The sequence below is a fragment of the Megalobrama amblycephala genome, linkage group LG19, assembly GCF_018812025.1.
Source record: "Megalobrama amblycephala isolate DHTTF-2021 linkage group LG19, ASM1881202v1, whole genome shotgun sequence".
In the NCBI taxonomy this organism is placed as follows: Eukaryota; Metazoa; Chordata; class Actinopteri; order Cypriniformes; family Xenocyprididae; genus Megalobrama; species Megalobrama amblycephala.
The window spans coordinates 30,712,694-30,733,395 of record NC_063062.1 but is presented as its reverse complement, the minus strand read 5'-3'; the positions used below and the strand labels follow the sequence as shown (position 1 = coordinate 30,733,395).

Below are 20,702 nucleotides of genomic sequence, written 5' to 3'. Positions count from 1 at the left end.
AACAATTTGACACAAAATGATAACTAAAACATGTTTATCTGCCTGGAGTCGAGGTGTTTCTGAGAATTGCAGTGATCCATTTGCTTTTTTCCCTGTTGCTTTCTGCAGTTTTTAAATATATACCTCAGGGTTTGTGTCAAAGCTATTTGTACAGTCAATCACAAAGCTCTTTCCCGTTTTGGATGTGTTTTGTGTGTTTTTCGCGACATTCACGCTGAAAACCAATGCTGCCGCTCAAGGGGCTCGCACACCGGACGCGAAGCTCAGCGCCGCGACACGTCTTTCAAATTCGAACACATTGTTTTATATTTTTTTCTGAGTCGAAGCTGGGCGCCGCGGACAGGCGCCGAATGTTGTCGCCAGTGTGCGTACACTCATAACAATGCGTTCGAATTTTAAAGACGAAGCGCTGAGCTTCGCGTTCAGTGTGCGAGCCCCTTCAGTCTTTTGCCACTCAGTGGCCGTGACTGCAGTCGTAACGGTCGACGGTGACGTCATGTGCATACCCTCTATACTCAGCCATGAGTGTGTGTGTGTGAGTGCAGCTTATAAAGGGTCACTGATGGGAAACAGGTGTGAGTGCATGATTGGTTCCTAGGTGGGGGATTGTGGGAAACGTCCATATGACCAAGTTGATGAACACGGACCCAGGGCACATGTAACATAAGCAATTGTAAAAAAAACTGTAATTAACATACAGTACACACACAAAAAAAAATCAACAACAACAACAAAATCCCCATCTGGGGCTTCTAAGATTTTTTTTTTTAATGTTTTTGAAAGAAGTCTCTTACACCGTTTCCTAACCAGACACGATGCTACGCCGCAGCACGCGATAAAAGGTAGGTTTTTCATGTTAATATGAGTTTTTATCCTAACCAGTCATGACGATTCTATTTTAGAAACAGTTTCTATTTCTCCGCGACATTGCGTTATGTGCTTTATTTAATGTTAAAAGCATCTATTGTGAGTTTGAATATCATTCTGTGTTCCCAGCTTTTTAGCTGTAATGATAACAACACTGGCTAATTCACCTCAGATCTTGAAAATAAATAGATAGGCAAAAGAACGTTCAAACGGTCAACTCAATGCAAACAAACAAGTGTATTCTTAAACAAAGGTTGGTTCAGTCACTCGTATGTACTTTAAATAATGTTTAAATGTAATATTTATGAATTTTACTATGTACTTGCCCATTTCATTGTGTCTGCTGTGCTCTTGCGTCTTGCCTCTTGCCTAGAGTGCCGACTCACACTCTCTTCTGATTGGCTGTGGTTTTTGATTAATTTTATTGCTTCTCATTGTCGAGACTTGGATAAAGTTGGTTTTATATTCGCACATTCGGACATCCGTATTCAATAGCCTTGTTAATCGCAAACATTAATTTATTGCACATTTATTGGAAAGTCTGAATTGATCAGAAGTCCGAATTTATCAGAAGTCCAAATGTGCGAATATAAAACCAACTTTACCGAAGTATTGTCGAGTCATGTCTAGTGCGGACAGTCAAATTGCTCGTCGCTGGAATCTTATTGGATTACGTCTGGTTAAGACTCTGTGTTAGGCTATGTTCACACTGTCAGTCCAAATCCGATTATTTGTCTTTCCATGCTGCTCTTTCATTTTCCGGAATATCTGCAATGTTTTCTATGGCATTGATATTGCGTTGGTCCTGTAGGTATAGGCCAAAAACAACAACGGCAACATGAAGGGGTTTACAATACAGATGTTGTCTTATTTACAACATGACAATGTGTAGCTGCCGCGCTGGACTACTGTGTCTTAAGAATCAGCGGCAGAAACACATGCATGGTTTTATTTTGTGATGTAGTCTCTACCGGATTCAAAACATGTTTCCAATATATTGTCATTTTCTGCTCGTCTGGCAACAACCTACAACTTTGTAGCAACTTTCAACGTGTTCCCTATAACAACGTCTGACGTTTATGTTTTACTTGGCCTGAGAAAGTCACATAAACCATGCGAAATGTGATCAGAGCAGTCTGACTGAAATGAATGTCCAGACATGCAATTTGAATAAGATTTCAAACCACATACGAATGTAGCTCGAAATGGATTTGTGATTTTTGGCCGTTCACACTTGCTAAATCAGACTGGATTTCAATCGGATATGGACAGAAATCGGATTTGGACTGACAACGTCAGCCTTACACTCACCAAGGCTGCATTTATTTGATATAAAATACAACAAAACAGTAATATCCATCTGATTAAAATTGTCTATTTTCTCCACAATAATGTGTGGTTTATATGTTTTTGTGATTGAGTACTGAATTTGCATAGCAACATGCCAGTGTCAGACATGCAATCAAGTATGCAAGGACTTTGTGCACTTAACCTTACTTTAAAATGGTTCTGCTTTTATGGCATCAGCTGATTTTGGCTCTAAGTGGAACCTTTATTTTTTTAAAGTCTGTAGGGTTTGGAACAGAGCCAGTGTTTTCTGTTTATCAGCTCAACCTGTGTGCGTTGGTGTGTATATATTTCTCACCGCGTCTTCATTGAGCGGATTACTCCACTCTAATCCCGCTCAAAATGCCCCTGCATAGCCAAGTGACGGCCACCCCTCTGCTCCGCACTAGTATCTACAGCTCTGCCGCCCAGGTATCCACACTTCCAAACCTCTGTTCAACTCCATGGGGCAGGCATGGATTAGCTAGTCGAAGCTTTGATGTCAGATTCTCACACAGAGTCAATACACAGCAAGAGCCCCTCAGGATTAAAATGATATCCACACCATGTCGTTACGTCAGTAACAAGGAACAGACGCTCTCAGAACTGGGAGAATGTGAGGGAATTGGAGAGAAACCTGTTAATGTGTTGAGTGTGATCTTTTTTTAATGTGAGAGATGGATTTATACAATACATATGAATGATTAATGACAAGCATGATGAAAAGCTGGGGTAGTCTTTTACTCAAAGCACTGTAAAGATATTCTTCATGCATTAAAATACATAAATGCCATAATACAGTAATCAGAACATATTAGTTCTTGTAAAGTTTAATTTACTATAGGGTAAACAATACCCAAAAAAATGAATAGAAAGTTCAAAAACAGCATTTGAAATAAAACTAGCTTGTAGCAGAAAAAAATACCATCTCTTTTGATCAATTAAATGAATCGTGCTGAATAAATAATTAAACATTTTTATTGATCTCAACATATATAACGCTACAAATAAAGTTCTTCCGCAGCATCTTTCCAAACACGTCAGATAGAGACAGCTGTGTTCTCACCCCACTTTCCATATGACAATTTAGACTCAGCATGGGTGAATCCATACTAGTTTTAATGAGATATATGTGTTTTCTTCACTTCTCAGTTAAAAATAATTGAGAAATATTCAGTTTCACTCCGGTTTGAATGAACACCAAAGCTAGCATCTGTCTCTAAGGTCAACTTTCCTTTATTCCTTCTTAATTTCCCTCTTGTCCTGCAGCCATGTTTAATCTCCTCTGGCTTTGTTTTATTGTCTGTGATCGCACAGATGTCAGCTGGTATTGACATAATCAGGAAAAGTGGCGCTGATGCAGTGACATTTGCGGTAATAGCATCCTGCTAATGTTCACATTCACACCGTACCACATGGGACAAAGGACAAAACGGTACAAATATGCACACAGGCCATGTATTTGCACACACACACACACACACACACACACACACACACACACACACACACACACACACACACACACACACACACAAATGCAGGCTTTCTCTTGAATGCTGAGATTTGAGGGATTGACTGAGTCCATTATTTGAAAACTATTTCTAGCATAAATGGCACCATCATGAAATGCATATGGTGAGAGCTAAACACTAAGCTTTTAATTGTCTTAACCACGAATTATTGGTCAGGAAATTTACAAAATTTAAGCAAATGCACCACTTAAAGCAGAACTAACTTTTTTACCTTCATAAATAGTTTTCTAAGTCCTTACGATGGTTAATTGACTTGCAGTGGTGTGTTTGAGGCGAGCGCTAACCCCCTCTGGCACGTCTACGCCAGAAAACAGTACTTGAAAGTTGAGCTTCGCCGACCCGACACAATCTCGCCTCATGTTCATGTTCACGAGAGAGTGACAAAATTCTTTACGGTAATTCAAAAACAATGTATATATTATGACTTTATAAGACAATTTCGAAAATTACCCACCTCCATCGAGATTTCTTGTACTGTATTTGCAAAACTACTGCGCTGGTGAGCGTTGTAGTCGTTGTAGTCCAGAGCTGCGCTTGGAGTATTTACGACAGTGTGATTCACTGAAGGAACCTGTAGGGGGAGATTCGCAAATCTTACCGAGTTCCGCTTTAAAAAGCCATTGCGGTCTCATCAAAGACAGAATTAAAGGTCCCGTTTTTCATGGTTTTTTTAAGCTTTGATTGTGTTTATAGTGTGCAATATAACATGTGTTCATGTTTCGCGTGTAAAAAAACACATAAAAGACACATTTTTCACATAATTTACTTATCTGTATACCGCTGTTTCCACTGTCATAAAAACGGGCTGATGACTTCCTTGTTCTATGAAGTCCCTCCTTCAGAAATACGTAACGAGTTCTGATTGTGCCAGCGGTTCCTGTGTTGTGATTCGACAGCAGCTTAGCGCTCCTTGCCCAAAAAGGTCACACCTCTTACCAAAACGTGGAGATGCACGCGCTCAGTGTTATTGTAAACATGTCTTTAATTTTACCCTATCAATTTGAGCCGGAATCAGACCCGGTGATTGGACTGCGGGATGTAAATAAGTCAAGTCAAGTCAAATTTATTTATATAGCGCTTTTTACAATTGGTAATTGTTTCAAAGCAGCTTTACATATTAGAAGCACAGAAAAAAAGAGAAGTGGTTAAAAATAAGCTGTACAAGCAAGCGTGGTAATATGTAACATATACAAGATGATGCTACATTAAGCCAATGTCGGCTGACTCCCAGGGGTGGAAAAAAACCCCTAGGAGAAAAACCCAGCGTGCTAACACTGGGAAAAAAGTCCTAGGAGGGAAAAAACCCCTTGGAAGATATATATAATATATGTAAATGGATATGGAGATCAAAATCTGAATTATACATTTTTATTATAGAGATTAAAAATAGATTATATATAAATATATGTAAGCGGATACGGAGATTTAAAATCGTTTAACAGCGTTTCGACGACATGGCGACAAACGCACTCTGCAAACGCAACTCTTGTGTATTCCTGTGGGCGGAGGTTAGTCAAAAAACTGTTTTAGTGACGTCATTAAAGAAGGAAGTAGAGGGATGTAGTCCAAACTGGCCGTTCGATGTAGGCGACTTCTGTTAAATAAAATATCTCGCTTGGCATTGAACTTTGAGCATTAAAATTTTATAGATTTTATTTATACTCTAACAACAACATTACACACTAACTAAAGTTTGAAACATGGGATCATGAAGAACGGGACCTTTAAGTTTTTGGCAGAAGATGGGAAGTTGTGAATGAAACACAAGTTGCATGGTGATGCTCCAAAGCGGTCTCTCTGAAAATCTGGTAAGAAATATAATAATAAATGTATCTCTACCACAGTGAAGCATGGAGGAAGAGTGTCATTGTGTGGGGAGCCTTTTCAGCTGCCGGTATTGGTGAGCTACTTCACTGTGAAAAGTCATTTAATGTTTTGGAGTACAGGAGAATAATGCAGAATGGCTTGCTTCCCACAAATGAAAAAAAGTTGTTATCTAAAGAGGAATGACCAGATTTCAACAAGACAGTGCTCCTGCCCAAATTGCAAAGAAAACCAAGAAGTGGCTTGAGAACAAGTCCGTCAGGCTCATGTTTTGGCCAGATCAGAGTCCAGATTTGAACCCTATAGTGAATATTTGCCAGTTTGAAGCATCGACATTGAGTGGAACAACACTGACTGTTCTTCTTGTAAATAGCTGTTTGCAAGTTGGGGAAGGGTATTCCGTGCTAAGCTACTTTATCTACAGTATTTGTGCAATTCTTTCTAATTTTCTGACCATTGATTTTTGATTTAAAATGGTCAAGGCCATTAAGAATGGCCAGATTCAACAAGGTGCTGGAGACATTCCTCAGAGATTTTGATCGATATTGACATAAAAGAATCACACAGTTTCTGCAGATTTTTTGGCTGCACATCCATGATGGAATTTCCCATTCCACCACATCCCAAAGGTGCTCTATTGAATTGAGATCTGGTGACTGTGGAGGTCATTTGAGTATAGTGAACTCATTGTCATATTCAAGGAACCAGTTTGAAATCAATTGAGCTTTGTGACATGGTGTGTGTTATCCTACTGGAAGTAGCCTTCAGAAGTGGGTACATGTGGTCATAAAGGATATACATGGTCAGCAACAATACTCAGGCAGGCTGTGGTGTTTAAACCATGCTCAATTAGTACTAAGGGGCCCAAATTGTGCCAGGAAAATATCCCTCACACCATTACACCACCAGCAGCAGCCTGAACCGTTGAAACAAGACAGGATAAATCCATGCTTTCACGTTGCTTACACGAAATTCTGACCCTACCATCTGAATTTCATAGCAGAAATCAAGACAATGTTTTTCCAGTCTCCCATTGTTCAATTTTGGTGAGCCCATGCTTCAGCCTCAGTGTTCTGTTCTTAGCTGACAGGGAGTGATCTTCTGCTGAAGCCCATCTGCTTCAAGGTTAAACTTCAAGGTGCATTCAGAGATGCTCTTCTGCATACCTCGGTTGTAGCGAGTGGTTATATGAGTTACTGTTGTCTTTTTCTATCAGTTCGAAACAGTCTGGCCATTTTCTTTTGACATCTGGCATCAACAAGGCCTTTTCACCCACTGAACTGCTGCACTGGATATTTTCTCATTTTTGGACCATTCTCTGTAAACCCTAGAGATGGCTGTGTGTGAAAATCCCAGTAGAAAACCATAGCTCCCTCATGTGGATGTGAGCAGATGTAGTAAAGTAACAATTTTAAAACATAATTCCCCCTTGTTAATGCACAGGTTTTGAGTTTCAGGTACTCCTCATTTTATATTTGATTTCAAAATCATCTATTAGAGTCACGGATGTTTCCAGTTTCACATTTTTCCTGGTATACACTATGAGTTTCACTCTCTTTTATGTAATTACTTTCAGCTAGAATAAGATTGTGTCCTGCCACCAGCTGTGTTGCATGTTTGGCACTGCTAATATTATGCAAATGTATAAATTAATCGTCATTGTCCTTAGCAGGAGCTCTTTTGTGTTTTCAGTTTGTCATGCTGGGCTGAGAAATGCAGGAGATTAAAGACTGACATCTTTAATCATTATATATGAAGCTTATGTACTGTATATAAGCTATAGTACAGGGGAGATCGGAGCTAATTATCACACTTTTTATTCCAGTGGACATTTCATCATTAATATCTTTACTTCAAAAAGCAATTGAACATTTCCACCATTATTACAGGAAAAAAGAGATGTGACACACACAGCATGTGACATAATTTGGGTTATTATATATAGAGCAATTTATCACATTGTGAACCTGCCAAAAGCTTTTCAGCTAAATTTAAACAGCAAACCAATTATAGCACTCAAAAATGTAAAATGTACTGAAAAAAAAAAAAAAAAAAAAACATAATACAAATGTCAAAAAAATCTAATATAGTTTACATTTATATTAAATACAATTAGATGAACTTTAGAGTGCATATCTTAGAGTAAGTACAGATAACTTAAGTACAACTTTATAATTGCATAATTCTATTGAAATGAGCTTAAATTGTACTGATTAATTGTACTGAAATGATGTTATAGCAATCTAAAATATACATTAATGTCATTTATATTGAAACTTGTATGTCATGTATTTACAAATATCTGTGCACTGTATTTGTAATGTTGAAGGTGCAAATTATAGTATGTTTAAAATATATTAACTAGTCAAAGCATTTGTCAGTTGCTTCTTGTTCCGTGTTCACAACATTTCAGTCTTTTCAATTTATGACACACTCATAAAGACAGTCTTTGCCACCATCTAATGGCGTAATAATGTAACTTCTGTTGCTGTTCCCGGTCAGGGATTATTTTTTCCGGAATAAGTCATGGCTGAAGGGGTTGCGGGAACTCCGCTTCACGATTCATGATACAGCACAGCCTCTCGTACCTTATTGCCTACATATAGCCAATGAGCTTGTGTGCTCAACCTTCAAATACTTGGTTAACATTTGCCTTAGCAGTGCAGCGTGCTTTCAGAAACCCTACACCTTCCCTAGCTCCACCTGTATAGATCTGCTATGGGTAATTCATGTAAAATTCATATTTAAAATGAAAGATGAAGGTTGTGACATTAAAGTTGTACACTAGAGGGAACCACAGGATCTTTTAAGCCTAATTTTTTTTTTTTTTTTTTTTCTATCAGTTTCCATCCTTTTGAATGGAAATGCATTATTGTAGTTCATTTTAACTATGGTGTACTGTCAGAATAGTTTTATATAATTATTGTTAAAATACGTGAAAGGCTTATAGATCATTAAATGTGCATTTATTTTTAAAGACCACCCAAAAAACTTTTTTTTTTTTTTTTGTTCAATTTGTGAGACATTTAAAATGAAGACAATTATATTTGTCTTATGAAGAACAGTCTTATGGACAGTATCTGCCTCTGATAGACAGAAGCTGGTCTACTTTTAATAAGAGATTGAATTTACCAGGATTTGCTATGTAAATGCATGCTAATTTATGCACGAGTGATGTGCAGATGTTAGGCAGATCAGATGTAGAGGGGCAAAGGGACGTGATTTCTGTTCCATGTTCATTTGTCATCATCAGTGTTTTTCACAAGGTAGCCAGGGAGTGATCTGATCCAACGATCCCTCTGAAAAAGAATGGGGTATAACAGCAAACATACACGCTGAGCTCAAATATTTCCATTGAACTACACTTGAGAAATCACATTGTTTGTCCTCCAAGTACAGTACTAATTTACTTGTTGTTAATCGAAGATTTATGACTATATACCTGTATGGAGAGTATAAATACAGAAAAAGGCATAATGATTTAACATCCATAATACAAATGTATTCAGATTAGCATGGCTTTTTTTGCTGAGAGTTGCATTTTGTGCTTGACTTATTACCTCAGCTATTTCATATTAGTTATTTATAGGATGCAGCAAATGGTTCGGAAACTCTGGCCTTTTGCAAAGATGCATTTACATAAACAGGGTAATTTATTAAAAAAAAAAAAAAAAATCTGATGACTAAACTGATGAAGTGTTTGTATACTGAAGGTGATGGTCATCTAGATTTCAACGTCAGGACAGAAGGTAACAACATTTTCCTTTTTCTTGCAGTCTAATATTTGTATTTATAAAATCAGCAAAACAGTTAAAACCTTTGTATTAAAATATATATCCATATAAAGAAGTACTAATGGTGATCAGGCAATCGTACCGGACTCCTGTGGCAATGTATAGTCATGTCCAAATATGAAAAGGTATCTGCTGCCCTCATTTGGCTTTGAGAGAAAACTACAGGTGAAGGCAATAATCAGATACATGGGCAGTGGGCAATGTTTCAACCAAAAAGAGAGTCAGAATAAGGAATATTAAAACTTATTCTCACATATAATTTTGAAGAATGTTAGCAACTTAAAATTTGACCATTCAAAGAAATCAAATGAGTCTAAAGTTGTCAATGTCAACATTGTCAAATACAGTTACCTACTGTTGTGCCCCAGTAAAATATTACTGATAAATGTGTGCCTAATGATGGGGATTGCCGTATATTGACCCTAATCATTTCCCCTTATAATATTTTAGCAACATGTTGTTTGTTTCTATCAGCGGTTTAGAATCAGAAGTGATTTGCAAATTAATCACTATTAATATAATCGGTTAAATGGGCTTGCAAAAAGATTTTAAATAGTCAATGGGATAATTTATAAGACGGAAAACAAAAATAGGGTTGAATATTTACTTACAATCCATTGTATGAATCAAATGTCTTCTATTGTTCATGTATTGATGATGAAACAGCTTTTTATTGCATTCAGCTTGAACAGCACACTGTGTACTGCAGGTAAAGACAATTTATATATTCAAAACAGTAACAAAAATGAGTATCAAAATATGGGGACACTTTTTAGGAGGCCTGTGCCACAGAACTTATGAAAGGCTTCAAACTAAGGTCCCCAATATCATATTTCAGTGAACACAATGCAAGTCAGCACGATAAAACTATACTGGTATTGACATTCCAACAGGAGGCAACTAATTAAACTATCCATTTTCTAAACCGCTGGATGCTTTAGTCTGTTAATTGAATGGTTTTTAGATTGAATGTAGGTCCTCAGTGCCATCAAGTGCGCAAAAATGCTGAAGGGTAAACATGTTAAATACAACAAATATTGTAAAGGTAAATGGAAGTCTGAAAATAACAATGCACCGTGAGATATAGATGAGCAGTATACAGTAATAAAGCACAATTTTAATACAATATACTCAAATGACTATATGAAACTACTCTAAAAACCCACATTTTTGTTTTGTGGGCAAGCTTAGATTAAATCTGGCCAAAAACAGGAGCAATCTCATTGCACACCGAGCCACAATAAGCACACCAAGTCAACGTTGGACCAGTACTATGCCATGTCTGCATGGTCTGTGTAAGCACACATATTCCACAAATTGGGCCATATACAGGTATAACATCCAATGTCTCCTGGCCTTCCTAAATAGACCTACACATTATAGAGACCTAATACCAGAACACAAAAAGAGGTTTACCTAGACCAGATTTGCCAAATGATAATTGTGTGGAAAAACACACTAACTGCATGTGACTAGCACAATTAGCACAGTATCACTTCTACATAACAATAAATCAGATTATTTACCAATCTAATACAGCTAATTGTTGACAAATATACTGTATGCATTTGTTTATATGTTTAATACCAGGTGAGGGAACATATTAAAGTTAAATAAAAATAAGAACACGGAGGAAGAGCAACTGTTCTTCTTCCACCGTATCTGTATATTGTCTGTCTGAGAGCAGCAGGCAGCGCCCCCTACAGGTCTACATTCCAAGGAAAAGCAATCAATTACTCCCATAGACCATATTAAACAGGTAAATAATCAAAGAATAATCAGTTTCACACATTTACCCAAATCATTAGCATGCAATACTTCATTTATATTGATTAAACCAAGCTGTTGGTTGATATTCTCCTCTTTATGTTAGTATTCTCTACAGGACATTGCCTGTACTGTTGAGGACCATAATCATCAGAAACTTCCTAGAAGTAGCCGTATAAAATAGTACCACATTTTGTGGACTTTTTCCTAATCTTCCCTGTCTTATAAAAGAAAAAAGAAAAAAAAAGTTCATTTTTTATTTTTATTTATTTTATATTTTGCAGTTCACTTAAGTAGTCCATCAGTTCTATATATGATTCACACAATGACTTAGAGCAGTATGCATGTCAGGCTTTTATATCCTTAACATCCCACAGACATAATCAAACACAGACCATCTCAAAGTCCTGCTTCCACCCCCTCTTCTGATTGGCTAGTGTGGAGTGCTGGAGAGTGTTTTGCAGGGAACTCCTCTTTTCCTATAAAAATGCAATCCATTTAAAAATCCTCATTTTGGATTTTAGTCCACTCTCTGAGAAGAAATGGCATCAGCTCACGACAAAGCAGTTTTACAGGCCATCTTCAACCCTACCAGCCCTTTTGGAGATATTCCTGGATTAAATCAAGAAGATGATCTTACAGATGATGGTAAGATGAAGATCCATAATCATATTTCTGTAACTAATGATGATGAACAACAGTCTCTCACTTAATCGCTTAATGTTACAATACTAAAGATAGATACATAGATAGATAGATAGATTTACTTTTGGACTTAAATCACTTCTTTCACTTCAAATGCTATACAGATGTGTTCTCAGTGTGAACACTTCTATGTATTTCTTTCATTTCTGTCTGTCTAGACAGTGCTTTTGACCCAGAGCTAGTGAAACAGGTGAAAGATCTGGAACTGCAGGGAGTTTCAGCTGCTGAGTCTGGAGACCTGCCCGCTGCTCTTCAGCATTTTAACCAGGCCATCAGGATCCTGCCTCAAAGGGCTTCTGCCTACAACAACCGAGCCCAGACCAAACGCCTGCAGGGAGACACTAAAGGTGAGACGTCTCTTCTTATCTCAGCTAGAATTGGCTGGAAAGTTTTCCAACTTTAATTTCTGCATATTTTTTTTTTTTTTTTTTTTAAATTCAGCATCATGGAAGTACATTCTATGTACACCAGTGGCAGTAAAACAACAACTTTTATTCCTGTTCACACAAATCATGATTAGCCTACAGAGTGAGATTATCGATTAATTAAGACTTATTTTCATGCAGTTCCATGCACAATATGTTATGACCTCAAAACACTTTTCATGGTGCATGATTTGTAATCTAATACAATATGAAATCTGCATGACATAACTAACTCCATATGCATAGCTTTTCTGACATAGTAAACTTGCTTGAGTCTCGTGAAAAGCGAGTCATGATAAAATAGTTCAAAGACAAAATCAAGCTAAAAGAGCATGGTTGCTTCAACAAATGTCTGTTTATCTCACATTTGAGCACTATCGCTTAGGTTTAGAGTGAGGTTTAGTGCATTCTTAAAAATAAATGTTCTTTACTGACATTGATAGATCCAAATTATGTCATTAATTACTCACCCTCATGTCGTTCCACACTCATAAGACCTTTGTTCATCTTCGGAACACAAATTAAGATATTGGCTCAGTAAGGCCTGCATCACCAGCAATAACACCCCCTTTTTCAAATGCCCAGAAAGCTACTAAAAACATATTTAAAACAGTTCATGTGACTAGTGGTTCAACTTTAATATTATAAAGTGGCAAGAATACTTTTTGTGTGGCCAAAATAACAAAATAGAGACTTTATTCCACAATATCTAGTGATGGGTGATTTCAAAACACTGCTTCATTAAGCTTTGAAGCTTTACGAATCTTTTGTTTTGAATCAGTGGTTCAGAGAAATCAAAATCCCATGATTTCAGTAAACAAGGCTTTGTTACATCATAAGTGTTTTGAAACTACAATAGCTGAACCACTGATTTGTTGATTTTGACACTGATTTTGACTTGTTGATCTCAGGTGCAATTGAAGATCTGGAGATTGCCATCTCTCTCAGCAGCGGCATTGGGCGATCGGCCTGCCAGGCTCTGGTCCAGCATGGGCTCCTTCTCAGGTTGTCGGGTCGTGATGAGGAGGCTCGGGTGGACTTTGAGAGAGCAGCAGCCCTAGGCAGCGAGTTTGCCAAGCAGCAGGCTGTGATCTTGAACCCCTATGCTGCCCTATGTAACCGCATGCTGTCAGAGGTCATAAATAAACTACGCAACCCAGACGTGTCAGAGATGCAATAGAGATTGAGTAATATACTTATAAATATATTCGTTGTATTAAAACAAAGGCATTCACTTATTAATTTTGTATTTTAACCAGTTTTCATAAGCGAATAAAGTCATTTTTTTTTCAAGTGACTGTCACTTTGGGGGATGTGGGGAATGCAAAAAATAAAAATATATTCAGATATAAATATATTCAAAATTTATTCAGACACCTTGAACATTTCATTCATTGAGACAGTTTATTCACTATAATAATAATAATAATAATAATAATAATAAAAGATAATAATATATGACAAGATCTCATAGTTAAACTGTTTAAAAAAAATGTTCTTATTTATGTCAGATAACACTTAGGCAAACATGGTCAGGTCAAAGTGTCTGAATAATTTTTGGTTTCAAATTTGTATCAATTTTACTGGTAGTCCACTGTATGAATGTATGTAAGAATTTTTTGGTATAATATGTTACAGATTATTTTATTTTGCTATCCTCACTTACATAAATGAACTATAGTGTCCTGCACCCACTAGTAAGAAAAAAATATATATATCAAAAAAGATCAATCTTTCTGATCTTTGCAACACCTAAAATTATTAAAATAAATGTTTATAATGAATATAAATTTATTATCTAAACAAATAAAAGCCAGTTATAACAAAATAAAGAAATATTTAAGATCACTAATCAAATAAGTAAATGTGTGAGATTGATTATGTGATTCTTCTCAAATCATGCTGAAGAAGATGATTAAATTGGTAGCATTTTACAATAAGGTTTCATTTGTTAACCTTAGTCAACAAAATCTAATAATATAATCTAATAATAACTATTATTTGTAATGAAACAAAGGTATTAAATTCAAAATAAAATAATTTTAACTACTCCACTGTAAATGCATTTATAGTATTATAACTATTTTGAAGCCTTTATGACAGTGTATTTTTCAGCCAGTAGAGGTCAGCAAAGATCTGTCAAAATAGTCCACTGGAGAAACAAACAAACAAACAAAAAAAACTAAAAAGAAAAAAGAAAGGGGAAAAAAAAGGAAATCCTGCTTAATTTACTCACCCTCATGTTGTTCCAGACTTGTATGGCTTTGTTTGTTCTGTGGAACACAAAAGAAGATATTTTGAAGAATGCTGGTAACCAAACAGTTTTGTTACCACTGACTTCCATTTTATAGATAATGATAATAATAATAATAATAATAATTTCCCAAATTATCGTCTTTGACATGAGTGTGAAAGTAAATGATGACAGAACTTTCTTTCTTTCTTTTTTTTTTTTCTTTTTTTTTTTTTTTGAGCAGACTATCCCTTTAAAATGTAACATTGACTATAGCAATTTTATCTAGAAGACATTTGACAGTGCTTGCAGCATGCTTTTATGTTATATGTCCAAAGCTTTTGCCACACGACCGTCTGTTATTCTCTGTGTGCCTTGACAGTAGTGAGGACACTATTGACTAGAGTCTGGAACTCTCCTCTTCTCTCCTGGAGATCTGTCATGCCGGGTAACGCCACAGGTTCACTTCGGATCTCCTTCTGGTAGAAAGGACAGACCTTCAGGTGCTCTGCCATAGGGGGCATGTCGTCAAAGACCCATTTATCCACTGGAGAGAACAGACTGCTAAACTCCCATACCTACATGGAGATGAGAATGGTCCAATATAAATCAGTTTCAGTAAGGCTTTGTAATGACTGAAAACTATGGTCCTACAAATATTTGGACAATGAAGCATAACTTATGTCATTGCATTAAAAATCAAAATCAAACCAAATGGCATTAATTTAAATTTCAAGCATAACATTCCACTTTTTTAAATGATAAAACTTTGGTACTGTACAAAATTAAATGGACGCCAGTCACACCACTTTAGGTAATGTTGTTTCTTATTGAAATTACAAGGGCTAAATATATCTATGCTCTTTTCCAGTGCATTTCATGAATGTATCACTATGGTGATCGGTATTTCAGAGTGCTATTCTCATTTGCTTTCATCAGTGCAGGCTACACCCTTACTGGTTAAATGTTAAGATCAGTTACTTCCCAAACAATGAGCTATGAGAGAGACTGACCACCTGTCATCTAAAAGCAAACTTTTAACAGTGTATAGCTAACTGACATGCAGTCAGAGAGGGTAAAATGACCCATGTACGCTCTCTCTGCTGCTCTCTGACCCAAATACCTCAGAGAACAGATAACAGAGCACCAACGTACTTAGAATGTCTATCGTGCCCTGCAACACCGCTAATGTTCCTGAAATAAAATTAGACAGCGATGGAAAGATTTTGATTGTGACTGAGCACATGATATTGAGGCTTATGAGAATCTTTCCTATGAATAATTGAATGAATAATACAATATTAAACAATACTGATAATAATATGATTTCCTCCCATAAGCTATAATATAGCATTCACCCAGCAATGCTTTAGTTTCTATCTATCTATCTATCTATTACTTATATGACCTTCAGGGTCATAGGGCTGGAGCCTATCCCAGTTTCTTTAGGCCAGAACACCCTGGACAGATGGCCAGTCCATCACAGGGCTCTCACACACAATTTTTGACTCTCCAATTCACCTAACCTGCATGTCTTTGGACTATAGGGGAAACCGGCTAACATGGGGAGAACATGCAAACTCCACACAGAAAGGATTGTGTGGACTCCTCGCTCAGCCGGGACTCGAACCGGGGACCTTCTTGATTTGAGGCAACTTTAGTTTAAGGTTATAAAATACAATCTAAAATGAACATTCCTAGAATGTTTGGAACTGGTTCCCAAAGTAATAACCAAAGTGGAACCATGCACTAAGGTTTGGGGAACGTTCTGTGTTGTTGGGTTTATGGTGTTTTTATTAACATTAACAGTTGTGCTTAAAGGGTTAGTTCACCCAAAAAGGAAAATTATCCCATGATTTACTCACCCTCAAGCAGTCCTAGGTGTATATGACTGTCATCTTTCAGATGAACACAATTGGAGATATATTTAAAAAAAATCCTGGCTCTTCCAAGCTTTATAATGGTAGTGCATGGGGAATGCAATTTTGAAGCACAAAATAATCCATCCATCATAAAAATAATCCACACAGCTCCAGGGGGTTAATAAAGGCCTTTTGTAAGAAAAATTATCCATATTTATAAACTAAAATAACTAGCTTCCAGCAGAAGATCATATATGCATACTGCGCAAGTCGACTTGCATCACAAGAGTAACTCCCGACGCAATGTATGACGTAGGAGGTAGCTTAGACACCTCTCACGGTTTAGGGCTTATATCGAAATCCACTGACATTTCTCTTTAAAATTTCTCATTTTAGACTTCTAATTTGTGACTAGTGATTTCTCTATCCTCTGCTCTTCCACGTGTGCTGACCCAACGCATGACACACTGACATTCATTAACATTCATTACCATTATAAAGCTTGGAAGAGCCAGGATATTTTTAAATAAATCTCAGATTGTATTTGTCTGAAAGAAGAAAGTCATTATCCACCTAGGATGGCTTGAAGGTGAGTAAATCATTGGATAATTTTCATTTTTGGGTGAACTATCCATTTAAATTGTCATTGAATGGGGCAAAAAAGCAGATTCTTTTGTGTTCCACACGAAAAATATCAGCATGCAGGTTTGGAAAATAATTCAGAGAATAATTACAGACTTTTATTTTTTGAATGCCTTTGAACTCTTCTTAGCATTAGATGTAAAGTGTTGACTGATGATATGAGCAAGGCATTTACCTTTTTTCGGGCCCTCCAGGTGAATCCACCATGAGAATATGTCTTTTTCTCCCATTTGAGGTACACCATACCCTTTTGCTGAAGAACAGTGCTGCACACCTCCCTCATTAACTGGGAAACTTGAGATAGATGTCCCAAAGACACACTATCCAGAAAACTCACTATGTGTTGTAAGATCTCAAAAGGAAGCCTGCTCAGAGAATCCAAATTCCTTGCTCGTTTGCGATCACTGTTAGCGATTCTTACTCCTTTGTAAAGTGACGCTGTCACCTCTGGCCGTAAGATAAAAGTGCTAAGATCTGTATCATAGCTCACGGTAGCCTGATATTTAGATGGTCGAAATTGCTTCTGGCTAAAGGTGCAACCAAGGTAAGCCAGTGGGCACCGCTGTAAAAACCAGCCAGTAAGACATGACTGAATGTCTCCATGCACGTTCCTAAAGTGCCAGGGGTATTCATCACGCCTGAAGGCATGACAGCACAGGTAAGTAAAGGCTGAGCAGGATTTGTTGTGTCTCCTAGTCACACATTCAGTCTGAATCTGCACATGTAGGTTTTGCGGTTGGTCCTCAACAACATCGGCCAAAGATGCATCACTGTTGAATGGAGCAGAACGAAAGTCATAGGTCTGGGTGCCAATGTCAACATATAGCCCGTCGGTTCCAACAGTCTCACATATCTGATGACCTTTCAGTTCTCTTTCTAGTGCACACAGAAGTGTGGCTTCTACCTCATTCGCCTTTGGGAGCTCTTCAACAGCAATGCCTAAATCAGATGTGTCCACATTCTGGTGTGTCTTCTTAACTATTTGTGATGGATCCTTGAGGTGGCTACGCTTGGCTCTGTAGCTTTTTGGAACGTTGAAAGAGCGTACAGTTTGAACTTCAATGGGCTCTAAATTACCATAAACAAAATCTTTCTCTTTAGGTGTGCAAGCAGCCAGCTGACCAAAGTTGATAAGCATGCATCCGTTGTGCACCAGATACATATTGTACTCAGCCACGTTGACTTCTTTACCGAGTCTATCAAGAACGCCATCTTGCCAAGGGGCTAAACCTGTTATGGCAATATCATCGTGGGAATTCTGAGGGGTCACTCTTGGGTCATCCTTGTCCTTAATCGAACAACTTTTGTCCTCTAAATTCTTCACAGTTTGCTTGCATCCTTCCTTCTCCTTCGCAAACATTCTCTCCCACATTCCGTAGTTCTCCAAGCAGGCCACATTTTTACTCTTAGCAAGGGCCAGCCTCTCCTCTTGTGTTAGTTCTTGTACTTCTTCCCCATTAAGACTGTTCTCCAACATCTCTTCCGGGTTTAAGTTCAGAGACTCCCAGCTCTCTGGATCAAGACCTCCTACAGCACCATCCAGTGGAACTTCAGGCTCCTCCGTCTTCTCTATCAACTCAGGGAAGAGTGTCTTCATCTGAATTGAGCTAAACAGAAGCTTCTGATCTCTAAGGGCCATAGCAAGGTCCATCTGACTCATGTAGTTTGGATCCTGGAGGGCATTTCTGTAGAAGGCGGTATCTGCCTCGTTCACAGGCCATCGGTTCCATTCCAGGGTACAGGTGATCACGCTGGCAGGACACACTTCTAGGTGCTTGGCAAGTCTTTGATGGGTCATGGTCATGGGACAGCCATAGCCAGAGTTGAGGCAGGGTACGGTTTCCTTAGGGCAGAGAAGACGATGCTCATCCTCTTTACAAAGATGGAAGGCTGCACCGCAGTTCAACCGGCAGGAAATGAAGGCACAGGAATTTGAGATGTCTATGGGAATCTTGCAGTGCTGGTTATAACATTTTTCACAGTGTGGATGAAGACCAGAGCTGGTGGTCCTATTCTTGCCCTGAAAATGACATTCCAAAACATATATTTGTGGCCAACAAGATTATTGTATATTCCATTGTTTAATACATAACATTTGTTTGTTTGAAAGCAGATGTGCATGACAACTTTGAAACTCAAAGCTTACCATCACTGTTGATATTTCTTGTGTTTGAAAATAGACTCTGAAATGAGACAAGGGAATAAACGCTGAAAGGAAACAAGTCTTTGAAATGTTCCAGTGTTGCTATTGTCTAGACTATTATTGACTTGTCTTCCGAGACTAGACACAACATAAGACCTCATAAAAAGACAATTCTCAGAATACGCCGAATACTGTAAATGTTTAGATATCAGACAATGCTTTCCAGAAGAGTGAGCAAAACCTAAACATTTGTTTTACTTAGATGAGCTATTTGACCACAAAAAAATAGTAGAACTCCTAAGAAAACCTTTTATAAAAACCATGCACCTTCAAACACTGCATTAGACAACCTTTGAATTTAAAACAGCAAACAGGCATACCCATTGTTATAACAATACATGTGCACAAATAAAGTATTCTTCACTGAGAGAGACCAGTGAAACACTCCTAGATGTCTTTGTCATGGTTAAGGGACTCAAGCATAAATACAGGTCAGTTTCACTTACCCCTGGCTCCACTGACGATGCTAGCACAACTTGTGTTTGTTTAAATGGGTCTGTGTGGAAATAAATACCTCTGCTCTGTTCAGCTGTTATAAATAGACAAACAGGCAAGTCAGACTAAGCATTTGAGAAACAAGGTTGCATTACATCACACACAATCACTGTCCTTTGTATATTGTGCTAACTGATTGTCAGGAATGATCAATAGCTCTGAATTACCACTTAAAAATGAGGAAATAGTTGTTTATTTAACAATTGAGTTTTGAATTGTGAGTAAATGTGACTGGATTGATAACAGGAGGCTAATGTTGTTCTATAAATAGCTAATCTATTCAAAGAAAAATAAATCAATGCCTTTGCAATATGCATTCTTCTGAGCAATATGTTGCTGAATTATAAAACACAAAATAATGATCTTAATAAACATACTGTCCACTAGGTGTCAGTACAGCCCTTTGATTTAGATTGTGGAATATTACGGGTTACATTTTTAGCTTGAAGATATTGCTTGTGTTAATGCTTATGAACTGATATAGAAATTAAAAAGAAGAATTAGAATGTAAGGAACACACCATTTTTTTCTGGCCATTTTTTCAGCACAGTTCAATACATTTTTATTTATTTACCTCACATTAGTTTATGCTAATTTGTCCAGTTTCCTTTTTTACCTCAAAAATTGCCTTTATTTGATTTATTTTTACAATTTCAATGCTTTTAAAAATGATGTCAGAAAACTAGCTGTGTCTAAACAACAATGACCTTATTAGCATCCTTGGAATATAAATCCAAATTAATCAGATGTCGGCTCTGAAGTGAAGTCAGTCAGTAAAATGAAAACTGCTGATGCCTCAATGAAATTTTTGGTCGATGAGTTTTTCACTTTCATTCAACCTGAATGAACGCAGGTGTTTATGATCATATAAATTTAGCCCATCAACAACAAATCTGCATCCAGTCTCATGCTATTAATGTCAAAAAGTAATTAAAGCCACCTTGCAATGATGTCTTTACTGCTAATACTACTTAATTAGGAAAGGGATTTTATAGGTTCCCCCGGGACATGAAACTTTGTCTAA

The 20,702-nt window shown here is 37.3% G+C and overlaps 2 protein-coding genes across 2 annotated transcripts; one reads left to right on the top strand and one right to left on the bottom strand.

Annotated features, from left to right (window-relative positions):
- Positions 1-657: 657 nt before the first annotated feature.
- Positions 658-13,536, top strand: ttc36 (tetratricopeptide repeat domain 36). Its single transcript, XM_048169366.1, has 4 exons — positions 658-842; positions 11,638-11,761; positions 11,977-12,165; positions 13,155-13,536. The coding sequence occupies exons 2-4, from the start codon at positions 11,656-11,658 to the stop codon at positions 13,421-13,423; spliced, it is 564 nt and encodes a 187-aa protein (XP_048025323.1). The 5' UTR covers positions 658-842; positions 11,638-11,655; the 3' UTR covers positions 13,424-13,536.
- Positions 13,537-14,060: 524 nt separating this feature from the next.
- Positions 14,061-19,858, bottom strand: LOC125254755 (F-box only protein 40). The gene is made up of 4 exons (XM_048169545.1): positions 19,630-19,858; positions 19,127-19,163; positions 17,156-19,000; positions 14,061-15,054 (listed from the first exon to the last, which is right to left on the bottom strand). Exons 2-4 carry the CDS (start codon positions 19,127-19,129, stop codon positions 14,836-14,838), a joined length of 2,067 nt encoding a protein of 688 aa, XP_048025502.1. The 5' UTR covers positions 19,130-19,163; positions 19,630-19,858; the 3' UTR covers positions 14,061-14,835.
- Between the last annotated feature and the right edge of the window lie 844 nt (positions 19,859-20,702).

Bases quoted from the DNA above. Each gene is read 5' to 3' on its own strand.
- ttc36 (XM_048169366.1), top strand. From the start codon at position 11,656: ATGGCATCAGCTCACGACAAAGCAGTTTTACAGGCCATCTTCAACCCT. The intron at 11,762-11,976 runs GTAAGATGAAGA...CTGTCTGTCTAG, and splicing joins AGATGATCTTACAGATGATG to ACAGTGCTTTTGACCCAGAG. The intron at 12,166-13,154 runs GTGAGACGTCTC...TGTTGATCTCAG, and splicing joins CCTGCAGGGAGACACTAAAG to GTGCAATTGAAGATCTGGAG.
- LOC125254755 (XM_048169545.1), bottom strand. The intron at 15,055-17,155 runs GTAAATGCCTTG...ATCTCCATGTAG, and splicing joins CCTGGAGGGCCCGAAAAAAG to GTATGGGAGTTTAGCAGTCT.